General features: G+C 40.8%; 3 protein-coding genes across 5 annotated transcripts; 1 reads left to right on the top strand and 2 right to left on the bottom strand.

Moving 5' to 3' along the window:
• Positions 1-964: 964 nt before the first annotated feature.
• Positions 965-5,345, bottom strand: LOC127786242 (uncharacterized). The gene is made up of 7 exons (XM_052313575.1): positions 5,117-5,345; positions 4,001-4,492; positions 3,047-3,227; positions 2,778-2,896; positions 1,905-2,035; positions 1,467-1,679; positions 965-1,381 (listed from the first exon to the last, which is right to left on the bottom strand). Exons 1-4 carry the CDS (start codon positions 5,155-5,157, stop codon positions 2,843-2,845), a joined length of 768 nt encoding a protein of 255 aa, XP_052169535.1. The 5' UTR covers positions 5,158-5,345; the 3' UTR covers positions 965-1,381; positions 1,467-1,679; positions 1,905-2,035; positions 2,778-2,842.
• Positions 5,346-6,834: 1,489 nt separating this feature from the next.
• On the top strand, positions 6,835-14,318 carry LOC127786309 (katanin p80 WD40 repeat-containing subunit B1 homolog KTN80.3-like). 3 transcript variants are annotated; one of them, XM_052313666.1, is made up of 18 exons: positions 6,838-7,133; positions 9,086-9,216; positions 9,370-9,487; positions 9,616-9,842; positions 9,990-10,092; positions 10,302-10,372; positions 11,015-11,038; positions 11,172-11,246; positions 11,337-11,480; positions 11,551-11,674; positions 11,791-12,729; positions 12,806-12,867; positions 12,967-13,092; positions 13,174-13,248; positions 13,329-13,444; positions 13,514-13,630; positions 13,739-13,807; positions 13,915-14,318. In XM_052313666.1, exons 1-18 carry the CDS (start codon positions 7,106-7,108, stop codon positions 13,991-13,993), a joined length of 2,628 nt encoding a protein of 875 aa, XP_052169626.1. In that variant the 5' UTR covers positions 6,838-7,105; the 3' UTR covers positions 13,994-14,318. The 3 variants fall into 3 exon arrangements, with proteins under 3 accessions (XP_052169628.1, XP_052169626.1, XP_052169627.1); XM_052313667.1 differs by lacking the exons at positions 6,838-7,133; positions 9,086-9,216 and adding an exon at positions 9,238-9,256 and having other exon boundaries at positions 13,915-14,316; XM_052313668.1 differs by lacking the exons at positions 13,514-13,630; positions 13,739-13,807; positions 13,915-14,318 and having other exon boundaries at positions 6,835-7,133; positions 13,185-13,248.
• A 191-nt stretch (positions 14,319-14,509) lies between these two features.
• On the bottom strand, positions 14,510-17,875 carry LOC127786310 (E3 ubiquitin-protein ligase HAKAI homolog). Its single transcript, XM_052313669.1, has 3 exons — positions 17,513-17,875; positions 16,567-16,625; positions 14,510-15,759 (listed from the first exon to the last, which is right to left on the bottom strand). The coding sequence occupies exons 1-3, from the start codon at positions 17,873-17,875 to the stop codon at positions 14,673-14,675; spliced, it is 1,509 nt and encodes a 502-aa protein (XP_052169629.1). The 3' UTR covers positions 14,510-14,672.
• Between the last annotated feature and the right edge of the window lie 2,639 nt (positions 17,876-20,514).

Raw genomic sequence — 20,514 nt, 5'->3', positions numbered from 1 at the left:
TTTTTCAAATTTTATTAGTAATACTTAATTAATCATGCATTAATCTATCACTTAGTTTACCAGCCGAACACAGTCTAAATAGGGTTAGCCATCGAAATTATAGACCAAGATTTCCACAGTTTAAGATTTATCGATTTCCCCTGAAATTTTTGGCTTTTCTAAATAGTTAACACTGTTTTACGTTTCATTGATCGCCATGATCTCTACTTTCTATGGAAAATGGCATATACTTCCATCGTCCAATATTAAGGATGCTCGCATATACTCCCTCCATAAAAAAAAAACTCAACCTAGTAAAGAATATGACCCCTCTTAATACAATACATTTGGACTAGAAGGGATCACATTCTCTTCTATATTGATTTTTTTTTTACGGACAGTTTTTGACGGACGGGGTATAAGGCAATATGCTCGCTGGGATGCTTGCATATACAGGGCCTTTTTTTTTTCAATGCCACACTTTGACACCCGAATATTAGAAGCGCCACAGTTTATTGCTGATTGTTTAGTGCACGTAAGGTCCATTTATATATAGGTTTAATTAGATCCATGACATTATAAATTTTACCGTTTTAAAATATATACTCCATATATTTAACTGTTCAACTATAAACCGTGAAACTTTATATATATACAAAAGGAGCTGGCAAAACCGTGAAACTTTATATATATACTCCGTAAATGCAAAAGGAGCTATATAGAGGTGGTAATGGACCCAATATTTTACACTAGAAAATTTTGAGGGTTTGATTTAAAATGGGTTGGACTCAATTATTATACATTTTTAACCTAAAAATATTTGAGGGTTAAATAGGGTTGTGAAAGGACCCATAGACCTTGAACCATTTCCACCCCTCATTGCGTTTGAGGTTAACATTCTTTTCTTTGCTTTGGGACTCAGCACGGTCACATATACGGACGACTCCAAAACGTAAACTAATTCTAGCTTCATAAAGACTCTCACTTTTGTTCCATAAATGCAATTATATTTTCTATAGAACTATATTGATCAATATAAACAGTTACGATCTAGTCCTACACACCGATCTAACGATCAATATTTTTCTCTCTTGATCAATGTGGTAACTTTCATGTATATATCTATACCCCTGTACATTCTCTTTCTTTTTCCCGTTACTCTTTCTTTTCTGCTTTCCTTTATGTACCTCCCTCTCTGTCTCTCTTCTCTCTAACCTTAAACTTGTAACCTATAAACCTCATTTCTATCAATGAAATGACTATAAGGTAGAGCCTTCTTGCGTCAAAAAAATGTGGTAACTTTAAGCCTCCGGAGCAAACAATGTGTGCCTCTTTTTCTTGATCCCATAACATGATCGATTGCATATATATTCTTCCCTGGCTTTTAGTCTCATTTCTCATCCTAAATAAAATACAGAAAAACTCACTTAGTGATCATCAAGTAAGAAAAATCCCATCAGGCTGCAACGTTGAGATGTCATTCATACCTTCATCATGGCCTACGCCTAATCTCCTTCGGCTTGTAACTCATTCAACATAGTATCTAGGAATTTATCGAATGTATCCCTTCTTAGCCACATGTTAGTCTCCTCCTCCTCTTCTTCCTCTTCCTCTTCTTCCTCTTCCTCCTCTTCCTCCGATTCCACATCATCCACTTCAAACAACCCCAACTCCTCCTCCGATTCATCCTCCGATTCCTCCTATACAATTGAGGAAAGCAGCACATGCAATTAGTAACAAAGCAGCAAAAAGTGTTACTACCTCCGTTTTTAGATATATGGCATTGTTAGCTTTGATACATGATGTTCGACCGATCATCTTATATTCTGAATAAGATGATTGCTCAAACATTATGTCCAAGTCAGCGGCATTATATATTATTTTAAAATGGAGTAAATGCTAGTCCTGAAAGTGAATGTCCGTACATCCTCGGAGCTGCTTGTCAGTACCAAACGATATCGCTCTACATCCAAGTGACCACCAGCGTATGCATTAGTATTTTGGGGGTGCTTCATAGGAGGAGTCCCCTTGTTTCTGCAACCATAACAGTGACCCCCTTTACAGAGAAAAAAATGCATTTGTCAAGTAACTGCCAAATCACCAACCATGCACAAGCAGATGTACATCCGAGTAATTGAAGGAAACGAAAAACGACATATGCAACCAATATAGAGGCCTGTACATGAAACAGTTTAAGATATTGTACAAGCATGTATGACATGAACTACTGAAACGTAACATAATGGGAAAGCAAAACTGCCAAATTAGTGTAATAGGAATTGCGGATGATGTTCTATATTCAGCAGACAAAGTTTTGAAAATATATCTAACAGAAGAGTTGGCGCTTCAGCAGCCATGCAAGAACAGATGTTAACACATAGTCACAAAGTTCTCAGGTTGATGAGGTCGAGGAATTTGTACGCTACTTGCTAGAGGTTTTTACACTACCGCAAGGGTCATGAATGACACTGTACTCGAACATAACGGCAAATAAACTGACTTCAGTTTAATAAATAATTGGAAATCATATCCTACATTCAGCAGCAAATATACAAATGCTATCGTAAAAATATACATTCAATGGGTCTAATGAATTGAGTTCCAACAGTGTGTAATGCAATATATAGAGCATAGGTGCTAAGCAAAAGGCAGAATGCAACATATGAATTCAGTATAGACTACAGAGTAGATAAACAAATATTCCTCAATCCAGATTTATGTTTGAGGTAAACTGTAAGTGTACCAATAACCACTACAATGTGAATTTAGAAGATAGTTTAAGAGAAAAGTATGAATACCATTAACTTGGTGTCAATCTTGCAGAAACAGCTGACCTTCCAGACCATTCTTCTTTGCACATGTGTCACTTCAGCAAAGAATAGTTTGCCACTGCTATCGTCAGCTCCCTTTTGTTTTGCTGTGAAATTGAAATGACAATACCACATACAATTCTCACAAAATAATTGCCTGCTCACAAGATCTTCAAGTTCATATGCATGATTCTACAACAATAACATTACCAAAAATTGCATCAGAGAGAGAGAGAGAGGGGGGGGGGGGAGTATACCCCAAAAAGTTTGTTGTCATCATTATACTGGTCCAATATAGCTTGAACCAAGTATTGCTTTTCATCATAGGTAGTCTTGCTACTCGGAGAACTGGGATCTCTCTTTGGTGGACCATAAAGATAGTGTTTACAATCATGTATCATCCTATCCACACGGGAAAATTCACCTGATTGTGTGCACCTAATTCAGATCAGAGCACGCCACACTATTAGTACTTCAGTGGAGAATTCAAAGTGGGGAATATAGAAGTGACACTAAGTTGTCTAAATGGTTATAGGTCCAATGTAGGGTTAGGAAGAGTTTGTGTAGAAAGTTACTGAGCAAGGATGAAACTCCCAGGTACCTATGTTATCACTGATTGAGTAATAAAAAAGTGTCCTTGAAATTATAACAAGATAAGAGAATTGAACATGTACAATCTCCATGCCTATAAGTTATCAATCAGGCTAATTGATACGGTTATCGCAATTATTTGATACAGCAGACAACAGAACTGTGTGTGTTTGTAATCAACTTACATTACAATTCAGATTAAAACATACCTTAAACAAAGCATAGTATAGTATATATTTACTTTGTGGACTTACTGTCATGCCTATGGGTTACGATTAGTACTCCCTGGCAAAAATAATAACAGAGGATAGTTTCGCTAACTTCATCATTGTCATAATAGGACCACATATTATAGATGCAACCTGGTAATTTTTTTTATCAACTCTTAGGCTTTCTATTACTCCAAAGTTAAGTATATTTGCTGCGTTCTTAACTAATTTGATGAAACAAAATTAAGACTGTAAAGCAATACCTTTATATGAAGAGTAATACATGAGCACCATGAGTAGAAACAATGCATGCAAACTACCTAGTCAAGTTAAAGTACACTGACCAAACACCGTTGCTTACTGTGGAGAATTAAATGAATGAGCTACAACAAATTCAAGAAGAAACTTTACCTTGCTCCATGCTGCAGTTCATCAAGAAAGCACTTGATAGCATCGTCAGCTTCATCTACTCTCTGAAACGGTCCACCCACATCAGGGTAAGTCCAGCAAGAGCCCCTGGGGTCTATTCTAATGTAGAACAGCTGGTAGCAATTTACAAAACTGCGGACCAAAATGCTAGACCCAACAGATGAGGAAGCTGATTGCAGATAGCCATCAGTGGTGGTGTTATCTGGCGCCGTTCGTGGATTATCATCGAAAATTTCGTCCAAGAGCGAAAGGGCCATATCTTGCAGAGATGTGGACAGTGTAGCATCTGCCACAGGCTTGTCAATTCTGGATGGGCAAGTGCTAGATGAGCCATCATCAATGATGTTATGACTGGCAGTAATCAAATCTTGTGATGATGTGGTGTCAAAAGACTCCCCCAAGGATGAAACATCTGGCTCTTGTAAGGGTACTAGAGGTGCAGACTGAGCAGCACCTGCCACAAGCTTGTCAGATCTGAATGGAGAAAAGCACAGTGAGTACATAGTATATCCTACAAAAAATTCACATCCAAGAACAATCGATCACTGAGCAATGCCTAAGTAAGGCGGAGTTTAGTTCTAAATTTTTTATTCAAACTTCCAACTTTTCCATCACATCAAAACTTTCCTACACACACAAACTTTTAACTTTTCCGTCACATCGTTCCAATTTCAACCAAACTTCCAATTTTGGCGTTAACTAAACACACCCTAAGCTGAGTAAGAAATCTGTAATGAACTGGTAGCACAAATTCGATAGAAATCCATACTGATCCCCCAGTTTTATTTATTTTATGTCCCTTATCTCCTGCTGCTGCTAATACTAGAAAACAAGCCTTTATAGCAAGTACCAATCCCCATCACCTCCAACGAATGAATACCCAAATATTGCCGAGCTACCAATCCCAATTCCCTCCAAGGAATGAATTACCAATGCCGAGCGTTTATCAGACCAATTCGTAACCTACTTTTTTACAAAATGGGATAATCCCGGCCTCTACATCCAATCGCAACCTAATACTAGATCGACCAATTTGTAAGGCCTAATTGGATCGGTCGCAAACAGAAAAAAAAAAAAGAAAAGCGAGAGGATTCATACGATGATGAAGGCGAAGGCGAAGGCGGAGGCGGAGGGACCATCGCCGGCTTGGTTAGGGTTTGGCGAGGGTTCGCACTCGGGACCGATGATTATGTTGGGGGATTTTTGGTTCGTGCGCGGGACGGAGACGGATTTACCGGTTTTGCGTGCGGCGGCTGGGTTGAAGATGGAGAGGAGCGTTCTTTTATTTTATTTTATTTGCTTTTCTTTTCTCTTTGTGAGGACTTTCGAATTTTTTTTCATTTTTCATTTTTTATTTTTTAATATTTACAGAAATATTATATCATCCAAAATATTTACACAAATGACCCCTTCCGCCCAAGTGGAGAGCGATAAAGGTGTGCGCATTTTGCATTGAGGTCATTTTGCAAGAGGGTAAATGCAATTTTCGCTTTACCAAAAATATATTTTTCTAGTTTTTTTTTCAAATTATCCGGCCCTCACGTCACCCTGCCGCCCTAAATATTTTCACCGTACAATATTTCTATAAATATTAAAAAATAAAAATTTAAAGATGAAAAAAATTCAGGACTTTCCGAATCGTTTGTGGGCCGAGACCAGAGAAACAGAGCAGGCTATAAGTCTATTTGCCCTCCCCCATCTCTTGCTCTGATTGAATCACCTCACTCAAGTACTCAACCAAAAATCGGGGTTATAAGTCGTAACACCTCCCCCATGTTTAAGAACCGGTGCAAATCGAACCTTTTCAGTGGTTTGGGAAGTAGTTTTTTTTTTGTTGACATGAGGTGGGATTCACATGTCAGTGACTCTTCTATCTATTCTCTCTCAAGGTAGAAGGAGGGTTCCTGAGACGAAGGGAGGTGATGAGAATCATTGACAACACTATAATTTTTAGTTGAAATAACTATAGAGTAAAATTCACAAAACTACACATATGTTGATCAAATTGTCACAAAACTACAGATTTAATGCGTTGTATCATAAAACTACAGATTTAGCATCAAATTTATCAAAAAACTATAAATTTAAGGTCAAATATTACACAACTACATATTTAATATTAAAGTTATTACAAAACTAGATATTTTAGAGTTCAAACCCTAACACTACCATTATGTTAGAGTTACAAACATTATAGTTTTGTGATTAAATTGGTACTATACCTGTAGTTTTGACATATATTTGCTACTTAACCTATAGTTTTGTGACTTTTCATATCTTAAATATTCCAATTTTGTGACAATTTTGACACTAAATATGTAGTTTTATGATACAACACTTTAAATTTATAGTTTTATGATATTTTATTCAAAATATTTGTAGTTTTGTGAAATGTACTCATGTCTATACCATGTTAAAGAAAGGTCTGAGGGTCCGAGGGTCTAGCTTCGAGCCTCATCCCTTAATAAATTTCAATACAAGAGTCATACCCAATGTTTTGTTTAATATCTATATTGTTTAAATTTCACCATAAATAACCTAGTTGAATTTCTTTACATGGGAGCAATCAAAGGTGATCTTGTATGTATAGATGGCCAAATGAGCCGTCTGGTCCAGGCACAACCAGATACAGGCCTAAGATCAATCTGGCCGGCACGGGCTCACTTACACGCTGGGCGGTTGGTGCCAAAACCCCATGTCATGGACCAGATCATCGGTCCCGGACCATTTGGCCATCTATACTTATCTGGGAGCGGCTGCTTTTTCACAAGAAAAAGAAAAATGAAAAACTGCTGAAATACAAGGTGAAAACTGAAAGAAAAGAGAAGAGGATGGATGGAAGGCGAGCAAAGGAAAGAAGCTGTTAGTGGGCTTCCTTCTTCGTCCTCCTACATTCCCTCTTCTTCCCTTTCCCCCTCCATTAGTACTAAGTACTAACTCTAGTTTCTCTCTCTAGTTAGTTAGTTTGGTAGAAAATTAGGTAGGCTTTTAGCATCAGGTTGGTAGAAATTCGAATCCCTCTGCGTGGGCACGTAGCGGGGAGAGGAAAAAAATCGAAGCTTTTCATGACTGCAGCCATCGCCGCAGATGGCCACCAAGCGCGCGTACAAGCTCCGTATCCTCGATTCTTCTTGCCGCTTGAATCCTCGGTTTGGGAGTTTTAGATTAAATTTGAGTTCTTTTTTTGGGTCGAGTTGTTCTTGCCCTGCCTGCTTATCGTTGTATGTAATCTAGGTTTCTGATCGAGTTGGGGGGAGTCCGCGTGTGGTGATCGGTTTCGATCTGCGCTCATGTTATTTTCTTTGTGCTGTTCTTGGTTTGATGATTGGGTTTATCGCGGTACGCTGCTGGGATTGATTTCGTACGAATTCCAATGAGATGAGACGATTTGAGACCATGTGAACTCTACTGTTCAGCTCTAGCAGATCTTCCTTTTGTATGCGTGTGCAAGTATTATGTAGTTCTCTGCTTAAAGCCAGACTAAATTTTGCTGTTTTTTTTTTTGCCGGAATGACCGAAGGAGGTCATTCAATGTAATTAAGACGGAAGAAAAGATTACAAGAAAAGTTTTACATCGACAGTTGGCTGTCGAGGAAGGATGTGCACCAGAGCACACGCCCCGAACCATGTGCCAACCGCCTAAACACACGCTACAGAGAGGGAAGTCCGTTACCCAATCCGAATCCACCATCTGAACATCGGCGGCACATGGCTTCCGCCACACCCGAACTGACGCCCCTCCGTCGGCCGACTTCATCGAACCACCATCCCTGAGAGCTGACCCAGGACCCCTCCGTTCAACCACCCGCCGGCCTCCTCGCCAGATCTGGCCGAAGGAGAACCTGGGACTAGGTGGCATTGCTTCAGCAGCCTGAGCTTCCCCCACTGACAAGCTGCCGCCTCAATCCAGCTTAGAAACTCCCCACAAAGAAGGGGAGGAGCTCTAGGAAGGGCGAGGGTGCCGATCGACAAAGAGGAAAACGACCAACCGCCGCCAACTCCCTTTGCACTGCCATCTGGGCCTGCACCAATGCCGGAAACGCTGCCGCTCCGGCTCCGGTGCCACCCGCCGGCGCCCCCTTTGTCCGGTCTCCTTGCCCCACCTAGCCGCGCCGCGCCGCTACTGGCCGTTAAGGGCACCGCGGCAGCCCAGTTGCCCAACCGTCGAGGCCTAGCCACGCCATAGGGCCCGGCGGCAGCGAAGGCGGAGGCGGGGGCGGGGGAGGCGGCAGGGTGCTGACCAGCGCCAGCACCGCCGCCAGCATGGGGCGGGCCACGCCCCCGAGTTGCTGCCGCCGCCGCTCCCAACCGCCGCCGCCGCACGGTTCGGCCGCACGCCGCCGCCATGCACCCCGACCGCATCCGCCTCCGCGTCCAGGCCGGCACCGCCGCCACGCAACCGGAGCCGCCACCGCCGCCGAGCTGCCACCGTCGCCGAGCCGCGACAGCGCCGCCGAGCCGCCACCGCCGCCCCTAGCCGCCTCGCGCCGAGATTCAGGCGAGGATGGCTGGATCCGGACTTGGGGACTCTGGATCCACCGCCTCCCCACACCGCCCCAACGTCGACATTGCCAACTCCGACCGCGGTGGGGGTCTTCGTTTGTTTTAGTTCGAGAGAATAAAGACTATTATTGGTGAAGTTTTATTTCAAAAATAAATATTAGTTAGAGCATTGAGTTGTCATCTTACAAAAATTGACTCCTGTATTATCTTCTGCTTGGATAGTTTCTGCTGCAAATAGGATCACACTAGGGTCAGATGCTGACACTTACCATGAGAAAAAATTGGATGGATGAATTAATCAATACAAAATCTTCAAATATTTATTATGTGTAGCTCTTTTCTTTAAGAATTTAGATGGTGAGATATCATGGATAATACATTCACTGAAATGAACATGGTTTAACCCGAAAAGCATTGTTATGTCAGTAAATTGCGTTACCTTGTTGAAATGTATATTTTGAAATACCCTTCCAAAAAAGTGATTTTCTGAAGCAACACTGAAAATTGCCCAAATGCCAAATGGTAATCTACAACAGCCAACCATGTTTCCTTGACAATGGCCAGAGGAGTTTGTCGCGCATGCTTCCGATGTCAACTGTGTCAAGTTTGGGAGGAAGACATCAAGAATCCTCATCACTGGTGGGGAGGACCAAAAGGTCAATCTTTGGGCCATAGGGAAACCCAGTTCCATCTTGGTAATATTCCACTGGCCTCTGAAAGGTCAATCGTTCATGTGTAATACTTCTTTTTTTTCTTCCTTGTCTTTGTTACTCAGTTTTATGGGGTCTTTATTAGTCAGTTTGAAAGTTACATCTCTTCTTACAAGTTAATGTCACTATGAATTGCAGAGCCTGTCAGGCCTTACGAGTCCAGTTGAGTCAGTGAGCTTTGACTCATCTGAAGCTATGATAGGTGCTGGAGCATCAAGTGGGACAATAAAGATATGGGATGTAGATGAAGCAAAAGGTACGAACTAATCTGGATAACAATTTGCTGCATTATTCATTTAAAGAAACACTTCGCTGCATTTAAACCGAAGTATAAACTGTAGTTGTATCACACAACTATAACTTTGTTAATTTTTTTTTGCTCAGTCGTTCGTACTTTTACTGGACATAGATCGAGTTGTGCGTCCCTTGATTTCCATCCTTTTGGAGAATTCTTCGCTTCTGGGTCTTCAGACACTAACATGAAAATATGGGATATGCGGAAAAAGGGATGCATTCACACATATAAAGGTCACACACGGCGGATTGATGTGCTTAGATTCACTCCTGATGGCCGGTGGATTGTCTCTGGTGGATCTGATAACTCTGTAAAGGTACAATTCTGAATATGTCTATTAATACAAGGCAAACACAATCACAGCACTGGAAAAGAAATAACATGATATGCTGATTATTCGAACCATTAAGCTGTCATATGTATCTCTCGGGTCACTGAAATTGTTTTCTGATCATCTTGCTAGATCTGGGATTTGACAGCTGGAAAGCTCTTGCATGACTTTAGGAATCATGAAGGCCCAATTAACTGCTTAGATTTTCACCCCCATGAGTTCTTATTGGCTACAGGTTAGATAGATGATCCTTTATTATAACACTTGTAGTAGATGCATTCACTGTAGTGTACTAGCTGGCAGTTTGATGACATGTTCTCCTCCAAAATTATGCTATTATGAATATTATTATTTCTGGCATGGATCATTGTTGACTGATGCTTATTTGTGTCATCTAGACTTGACAGCCTATACATTGCTTTCTTGTTTCAAAAATATTTGCAGGTTCAGCTGATAAGACAGTTAAGTTTTGGGACCTTGAAACTTTTGAGTTGATTGGTTCTTCTGGACCTGAGGTATTGAATATATTAATTGTTGTATATCTTAAAGCAATTCAAGTTAATGTTCAGAGTTTGAGCCAATTTAGATCTATAAATACCATCGCTATGTAGCGCTCTGTCATACTATCTCCTATATATGAGGGTCTCATGTAAGTGTTAGATACATGTCATCATGTTCTTGGCTTCAAAGAGATTCAATTAAAACCAAGTTCCAGTAATCTATTTAAGTTTATGGTAATTCTGCCTAAACCTGGTCCTTTAAAAGGGGATAAAAGAACACAGCAAGTCAACATTAAGCAGTACTTCTGTGCATATTTGGAGTCACTAAATGGTAAGATATCAATCTGACCAGTGATTCAGGCATCCAGCATGTCAAACCAAATGATATAATCATATCTGAAATTCTCTCTCTGCAAATAGCTTTCAAGAGCTTATATAATTTAATATTCATTTATGCAAAACGATATGTCAGTTCAAGTTTTTACCCACGTACCTTAATTTGTACCTTTGGACCCTAATGTTTTGTCAGTTAGATAATACATACCCATCCTTAAAGAAAAGATTGATTGTATCTTGAGCTATACCATGAGTTATTTCAATCTCCGCTCCTTATCTTCTTGTTTCGTGGATGTAACTAATATATTCTGTTTCTTGCAGAATAGCCGGGAATACTTTGTGCCAGTACGTTGATCCTTAATCCATTCTATCTATATTTTTCTACTCAAATGGATGGCAGTGCTTTCTGTCTACAAAGTTCTCGACGTAAATGAAATAATCAATACTTATCTTATCTGCATGTACTCTTAATTTTCAGGCTAGTGTAGTTCGGTCTATGACATTCAACAAAGATGGTAAATCACTTTTTTGCGGATTACATGAAAGTTTGAAGGTAACTGCTCTGTTGGACTGTCGATATCCTCTGAAGCTTTGGAAAATGACCTCACAACAAATTTTTTTTATTTATTTTTTTTACCTGTAGGTTCTTTCCTGGGAACCCATCATATGCCATGATGTGGTTGATGTTGGCTGGTCCACATTAGGGGATCTAATTGTTCATGAGGGAAAACTTCTTGGTTGCTCATATAACCAAAGTTGTGCTGGAATATGGGTCGTGGACTTGATGGTATGGTTCTACACTATTTACTTTGTTACCAATTGGGCAGTTCTGATATGTTACTTATCCCAAATTTCAGAAAATTGAACCGTATGCTGTTAGCATTGCTGAAGCACATTTGAATGAAAGCGTAAATAGGTCAATACAGGCTGATAATAGCATATCATCAGTGTTGGGAAGGTTATCAGTTTCCAGAAGCCCAGGTAAACAATTATCATTTGGCGTATAACATCAATATAATTTTTCTTCATCCATTATCCTTGAGTTATGATTCTTCACCCTAAAACTATGTATATTTTGCTATTTCTCGAAACCGCAGCCAAGGAAGCATCTTCCGATACTTTGCTTAAACTCTCAATGTCTGCTTCAAAAGAAGTTCCTGTTCCAGCTTCTTCTGCAGTGACAAAGAAACTACCAAAAGAACCTATAACAAGCAATATTCGGCTCACAAGATCTGATTCTCTACCAGTTGTTTCTCCTAGGGTTAGATTGAACCCAAAGTTCTCTGATGACCAGAAGAGGCAGACAGATTATGCTGTGCCTATAACAACTCCAAGAATTCGCTCCAAAGTGGATCTCTCTATAGGTGCTAGAGCATTCCATCGTAACTCAGTACCATCGGTTGCTCCCACAAATAGATCCAGGTCCAAAATATCTGCATATAGTAGTGAAGGATCGTCGTTCATCCCTGTTGTTGTCCCTAGGCATATCCCTAAAGTGGATTCTGGTCCCAATCTCAGTAAAGTTCTCACTACTGATTTAACAATTGTCGAGCCTCAAGACATAGAACGAGGTGGTCTGGCTGTGGATTGTGGAGAAGATGATAAATTGGTGTGTGTGATTGATTCAAGGAGCTCAAATATGGGTGTACAAAATGGCCGTAGAAGAAAAGCCGGTGATATTATTACACATAAAGAAACCCCAGAGACCGCTTTGACAGTTAATATGGATCGTGACTTCAGAAGGAAGGCTCCTGAAACTGAAAGTATGCAACAGGACATATTTCATTCAGAGCCCATTAGTTCAAAATGTAAATATATTAAAGAAACTTCAGGTGCTGGAGACATTAACTTGTCTGGGTCAGCCATTACTGAAAGTGTCAAGTCTAATGAAGGTGGTGACTGGTATAATGCATCTTCTTTTGTAAAACCAAATTTGACTGTTGGAAGGAATCCAGAGACTTCATACATCAACAGAAGAACAATGTTTGGATTGAGACATTCAACGGATTCAAGTGAAAAACACGCTGTTGAACATGGTAAGTGTTCAAACCGATATGTTATTATTTCTCTTTGTTTCCCTTCAACTTACCTTGCTCTTTGTTGGGAGGACAGGGCCTTCCAATTTGTCTGCAAGTTATGAGAGAAATCAGTATGCACCAACACTACATAACTTGGTATGCATACTCCAAATTTCCAGATTATGTCATTCACGATGTATTTATTCTTATGTTGGTACCAAATCCATGTTATGCCCTACCTTATTGTTTCTGCAGAGGAGGCGCTCTTCGGTTGCTAGAGAACAGAGTGCATCAGCTGGTGATGAAGATGATATTGCTGATCTGATGGAAAACCATCAAGAATTCATTCATGCAGTGAAGTCTCGGCTAACAAAACTAGAGGTTATAACGAGTATGGCCATCTATAGCATCTGCTATTTTGAGATACCTCGAGTAACGGTAATCTCAATGTGTTATGTGTAGGTGGTTTACAGGTGTTGGCACAATAACGATGTAAAGGGATCTATTGATGCTACACGCAGGATTCAGGATCTTGATGTGTGTACTTCTTAATTACCATCCTGTTCTGTTGAAGTTCCATCCATTATAATGTCTGATGAGTTCTACCACTTTTACAGGTTACCGCCGATATAATTAGTGTTCTGATGGAGAATGATAATTCTATCACACTAGATATTTGTACTTGTGTCTTACCTCTTGCCTCCAGTGTTCTTGAAAAAAGCAGCTATGACAGGTACTTTTCCTTGAATATATTCTTGTAGCATTTCTCTTAGTAAGTATGCATTGACATCTCCTATTGCAGGCACCTGAAAGTTGCCTTGGAGATGATCCTTAAGCTTGTGAAAAGCTTTGGTTCTACAATATCTTCAGCTGTGTCATCTACTCCACCAGTTGGTGTAGACATTGAGGCAGAACAGAGGTAACCTTTCTTGCCTCTCATTTTCATTGCATCTAAATACATTGCTGAGGCTTCATGTACATTACAATGGTTCAATTCACACATGTGAATTTGTTGCTACTTTGCTAGGCTCAATCGGTGCAATTTGTGCTTTCAAGAGCTGATAAAAGTTCACAGCGTTCTCTTTGCCCTGACACGGTAAATTCTTGGTTTAGCTTCAAAAAGGCATTGCTTTGAGATTCTGAAAGTCTCATTGGCGATTCAAAGAACTAAAAATCGATTCATTTGTGCATCCTGTTCTATAGGCGGCAAGGCGAGGTTGGAAGATCTGCACAGGAGCTAAGCCTCTTTCTTCAGGATATCTTTCAGCTGACAAGCAGATAGATGATATGATAGCCATACGGCGATATTTCGCCCAAATACTCATCTTTTTTCCTTGGAACAGATAGACAGCTATAGAGAAAGATATAGATAGGAAACATACAGGTCATCCTTGGCAAATGTACAGAAAATTCTTGTACCATCCGGTTTGCAATCAAATACTAGTCAACAAAAATTCAAAAATCTCTGCAAGTTCAGAGTTATATAATTACAGGGCAACAGTACTGCAACAAAGCAGGTACCAAATATAGTTTTTCTTTTCCCATCAGTCGTCAGATATTGCTCCTTACCACCTTGCGAGCACTATTTAGTTGATTGTAAGTGTAATGAGCTATTAGAGAGAGAGAGAGAGAGAGAGAGAGAGAGAGGTCCACTGCTGCTATAGCATCTCCAGGAAATGGGAAATGAGATAAAGTCCAAAAACGTTTTAATAGGTTAATGAATTCTGACGTTTCAACATGTAAAGATTACACCAACTGTACAATGGCATTAAATCATCCAGAGTAACAATCACACAAACATCATGAAAACTTCGATCTCAATAGGAATTTCATTAGGGATATGATCGTTCATGGCACAACACATTTCTCATCAGCAACGCAGAATGATGAGACCACCGTTTTCTCGATAAGTACAATCCAATTTTGACAGCAACAATTAAATTACCGTACATAAATAATCATCAAGTTCTGCTAAAAGTTTGCTGTCCAGCTGAAGGGGGCTGTGTAGGGGGAGGTGGGGGAAGTGACATCTGCATTTGCATCGGCATGGGCATCTGCGCTAGAACACCCCGGTCACCTTGGCCAGAAAGTTCCCTACCTGGTATGCCTGAATTCATTGAGCCATCAGGCATGACTCCGAAACCACCTTGCAGGAAAACCATTCCGCCACCTCCCTGAGGTTCACCTGCACCTTCAGGCATTCCCTGTCCAAGTGGCATCGACTGAAATGGGTTGCCCATCAATCCCATGCCCCATGGACGCTGAAGCCCCTCAGGGAAGCTTAAAGGACCAGGTGGCGTAGGTTGGACCCCCGAGGCTGAGCCTTGATCCAGTCCAACATCTGGTAGTTGCATCTGGAAAGGGGCACTGAAGAACTGTGGATTTCCATCTTGTTGGAGAGGATAATTGAATGATGTGTTGGACATTAATGGCTGATTCATATTCATGGGCATCATGAAGTTTGGCTGATGAGGCATTGGAGGAAACATGAAAGGCGCATTAGGCATCATTTGCTGTTTGTCTTGACTACCATGCTCTGATTCTTGGCGGACTGGAGTCGCCCCAGGTGCATTTTCATGAGCCCAGTTGTAGGGCCGATCAAATCCTTGAGGCGGGTTGTTCTCACTTGGAGTATCCCCTGGTGGATAAGAGTGACGACCATGGAATGATGGTGGTCTTGATAGCATAGGGGGCCTCTGTGGGGTCTGGTCTCTGGAATGGTGGTAGCGAGATCGGTCATCACGATCTTGCACATGAGAACTTGAAGAGGGTGAAACACCAGTCCGAGGAGGAGCACGTGCAGTAGACATTTCAGGCATCTGAGATTGTCTTTGATCACCCCCAGAAGCACGGGAAATGTTAGGAGCATCTGGCTCATTACGTTCTTCCCTCTCTGGAGTATTGTGCAGGAGGTTGGCATGAACTTCAGGTATATGAGAATCAAATTCAGATCTCTTAAGGAAAGACTTGAGACACATAGGTGCAGCACAGATAAAAATCCCTTCCATCATTTTCACAGTTTGAATCTTCTGAATGCGCTCATCACAACTGAAAAAAATAGGTTAACAAAAGTTTAAAAGTGGCAGGCGCCAAACCAAGTTGATCTGTAACAAAATACTAGAAGATAACAATGCTAGTTAGTAAGATTTCTCACTTTTAGTGCAATATTTCTTGAAAAATCTTATGAGCGTGTGCAACATTTGATTGGCGAAGAGACACAAAAAGTAGCATTCCAAGGCAGACAGCAACATGAAGTGTATCACTGCTTACCCAGTGTCCGTAGCTATTGATGTAAAAGATTAACACATCCCATGAAAGCAATAACAGAATGCAAACAAGCCATAGTTTATTAGTAGTACCAAACCATTTGAAATTCATGCATACTATAATACTCCCTCCGTTTCAGGTTATAAGACGTTTTGACTTTGGTCAAAGTCAAACTGCTTTAAATTTGACTAAATTTATAGACAAATATAGTAATATTTATAATACTAAATTAGTTTCATTAAATCAATAATTGAATATATTTTCATAATAAATTTGTCTTGGTTGAAAATGTTATTATTTTTTCTACAAACTTAGTCAAACTTGAAGCAGTTTGACTTTGAGCAAAGTCAAAACATCTTATAACCTGAAACGGAGGGAGTATATCTTATGATCTACTCAGTTGAAACTCATTTTGGTAGAAAACTTAACAACTGAAGGAAATTAACACATCAATCAGGAATTCTCAGAGATCATACGAGAAACTTCATTCCATACAGAAAGATCACTTTGTTACTGCATGTTATCCTACTGAGAATAAGTCAATAAACTAACAAGATCAAGTTCCAGAAAGTTCAGGAGAATGCTTACAGATAGCAGCTGGAATCACTTCTAGCACAGGCTAAACAGAAAGCATGTTCACAAGGAATCTGAAATAAATAGGAAAAAAAAAAGAGATGTCATAACACTATCGTAGGGTTCACCAAACATATAGTAACAAAAGAACTATATAAAGTTAATGGTCATGTCTATACTCTATAGCAGGCTAGTAATACGGGCAACAGGAAAATCATATATATTAGCTTCAAGCCTACAGAGACAAATATATAACACTGAAACTATCATGACAATCCTAGATACAGATGGTTATCAAATACAAATACTTTGCACACAATAAGTCTGTTTCACTTGCTTATGTCCTTGCCAAAGCTAGAATCAGACAAGCTTTCAAAAGTATCACTGTTAGCACAAAATCGCCAATACAAATAAATCCAAAAGCTCCGAATATTAAAAAATATGAAAGACCCTGTCACTATGGAAATAAGGTCATAACTAGATTTAGCAATGACTCCCACAGCATCAAGAATTCAGCATATTATCTATATTTGACATGCAAACTATGTAGAGTCCTCTAACCAAGTGCTACTCCTACCATATTAGTATTGTAGCAGAACAAAAAGCACAGCATTCATCTAAAATGACTTTGACCGGACTGCATGTCGCCCCAATTGTATCGAACCACTCCCAAATGGTCTTCTACCCAATAATTAGTGCTGCTTCCTGAATGATGGGTAAATGGGTAATCAGATAGCATCGCCATGTGGTTAATAAAACCTCTATATATATATATATATATATATATATATATATATATATATATATATATATATATATATATATATATATATATACTTTAAACTTCTTGCGATGAACTAAAACTTTTTTCCCCTCAAACCACAGCACAGCTAGCAAAAGGCAAGCACATAGAAAATGAGGAAAAATGAGGAGGAGCTAGGGTTTTACTATAGGTGCATACGAGGCGGCCGTAGAGGGCGATGGGGAACTCGCAGCGGCAGCAGATGTGGACGCGCTCGCCGAGGGGGCGGCGGGAGCGGCGGCCGATGGTGCGGGCGGCCGCGACGGCGGAGGTCGTGACGGCGCCGAGGCTCTTTGCCACGGCGAGGTCGGCAATCACCAGGTGGTCGGGGCACGCGACCGTGACGGACTCCGGGGCCCCGCCCGCGGCCGCCGAGGCCGACTTCGGCGGGCCCCCGCCGGCGCCGGCGCCGGCGCCGCCTACGCCGCCGCCTCCGACCCCGCCGCCGGCCCCGGCCGCCGCGCCGGACGCGGCGGCGCCGGAGTCCGACGAGCCGATCTTGCTGAGGCGAATCTGGAGCATGTCGCTAGGGTTTCTTGCCGCTTCTCTTCTCTCCAGTTGGGTGGGGGATTTTGTTTGTTTGCTTGCTTCCTCCTTTCGTTGGGGCCTTTCGTTGCCGAGTTTGGGCCTTTTGGGCTGCACTTTGGCCTGCTAGAATGTAAAAAAGGCTTTCGGCAAAATTTAACCATTTTGGGCTTGTTTGGCAGAGCTCCAACTCTTTAGCTCTAGAAGTTGGATCTGTAGTGGAGCTGTTGAGCAATCTAAACTCAGCTCAACTCATATTTTAGGTGGAGCTGAAACTGTTTGGCTGGGCTTTAGCTCCATAAGAGTTGAAGCAGTTGGAGCCGTACCAAACATGCCTATTTTTTTTAAAAAAAAGGGGTTAGAGTCGTAATTGCAGTTGAAAATAGGGGTGTGGGACACAATTGACTTAAATATGTATATATTTTATTTTGTTTGGAACTAAAATCATTGGACTTTGGTTACCCTGAACTAATCCATTTGTCCTAAAATAAGTTCATTACCAATACAAACCAAAACAAAAATTAGAATACTCCTACTTTATCAAATATTATGTGATTATTTTTCATTTTATTTATTTCCAATGCAATTATTCCTAATTGCATAAACTTTGGTGTAATAATTACTCAAAATGCACCTATTTTGGAACAAATGGGAGGGAAATATGAACTAATTGTGGAATAAAGGGAGCATATAAAATTAATAAAAAAAGATTTGGGATTGTCATAGGAAACTTAACAGGGTTAGTTTTCTAACAGTGAAAGTACATGTACCAACCTCTTCATAAAAAAAAAAGACAGCCATTTCTTTTCCATGACATGAGAGTATAGATGGCCATCTGGGCTGCCCGGCACGGCATGGCCCAAGCCCGGTCGTGCCTGGGCTGAGGCTTGTCGGGCTGGCACGGCCCGACCGACACACCAGGCCGTGTCGTGCCACCCCACGGGCGGCATACACGGCCCAGGCACGGCCCAATACTACTTGGGCCGTGCCGGGCCGGCCCGAAGGTACGATGGCCCATCGTGCTTCCTCAGAGAAAAAGTCTATTTTTGGTCCCTTAATTCTGTGGGGTGTGTTTAAATGGCTGGAAAATAAGTCTATTTTGTATACCTCTTGTCTTGGGCCTTGCCTTAGACGACTATTTAAGTCTATTTTGCATCTCTATATTTTTTTATTTGATCGGGCCATGCTGGGCCAGCCCACCGTGCCGAGGGTGCAGCCCAGGCACGACCCGGCTGTCGGTATCCCGTCAAAAACTTCCAGTGTAAAAATTTCCTCTTCTCATGCCGTACACATTATACCCTAGGAGATCATGTAGAGAGGTCATCCCCCAATTTGCTGCAAGCCTGCACTGCTGTCTCTGCTGCCGGCAATGGCCGGACAACTCACGATGGCATCCTTACAACTTCAACCACTGCAACTGAATTCATTCAAACCCATCCGATTCCTGTCGTTAGATGGTAGCATCTGTAAATGTTCTTGGAATATCCGTTTCAAAATATATTTGTCTGTCATTGAGGAGATCAAGATGGAGTTTTTACTGTAGATATATTTCAGACTTTGTCCCCAAATTTAGTGCTTTGATTGATGAATGCCATGGAGTACTACTATTAGGTAAGGGTATGCCTTGTCCTTTCTCATTAAGTTTTTTTCAACAATTTGCAGTTTGCCGTGTTCATAGTAATGATGCAATTTGGCATTTTCTGTTGTGAATTTGGACGTGCAATCAATGAATGAATAAATGAATACATCCAAGTTTCCAACAATTTGATGCCTGTTCAGTAGTACTTCAGTCCTCACATCCCCTTCTGTTCTCTCTGTAGATGAGATGAGAAGAAGAGAAGAACATGAGCTGATGACCATTTCATTAGTTCTCAAAAAAAGATGAACACTTCATTTCCAATCACATCTTCTATTATATTCCTGTCTGATCTCTGAATTCTATCCTAACCTCTGTAGAAAAAACATGCAAGAACATTGGTAATTTAGTTGAACATACTAGCAGGCTTCCAAAAGCAAGTTAGAAAATATTCCTCATGCCACATTGCCACTTTATGCCACGCATGTATTCGCCCATAACCAGACAATTCACACAAACCCCATGATCTACTAGAATTTCAGCTGGCTAAGTTGGCAAGATTCAGTCACTGTGCCAGTAAAGGGTTGTAATTGCACACCAACTTCAGACGCTTCATGTCATTGGATTAACCAGCATGCTATGCCGTGCTGAGAAGGGAGCCTCACCTGTCTCACATGTCTTCCCCTCTGAATGCAGCAAGCACAAGATTTAAGCGCAAGCAGCTGCTTGTTCTAGTCGTAAATATTTGACGTTTAGAACAAGACTCAGTTAAACTTTTAAAATTCCAAACAAATAAAATGGTATATTTTATTTGCCTTGAAAAGTACGATCGTAATATTATAAAACTAACACACACATCACCTAACACTACGAATCTGGACAGGGAGTTAGGCGGTATCTAATCTAGTACTATGTTACTGTATTTTAGGATGGAGGGAGTATTAGATTTTATATACTTGCTTCAATGTGGAATTGGTGGTCGGAATTTTTGAAGTTTGACGAAATTTTGTTCTCAACAAATAAATGTATTTATGATAGGAGGGAGTACTGGTGTACTACC

Source organism: Oryza glaberrima, chromosome 10, assembly GCF_000147395.1.
Source record: "Oryza glaberrima chromosome 10, OglaRS2, whole genome shotgun sequence".
Classification (NCBI taxonomy): domain Eukaryota; kingdom Viridiplantae; phylum Streptophyta; class Magnoliopsida; order Poales; family Poaceae; genus Oryza; species Oryza glaberrima.
Note: the sequence above shows the minus strand (reverse complement) of the source record. Positions and strands in the feature narration are given on the sequence as shown.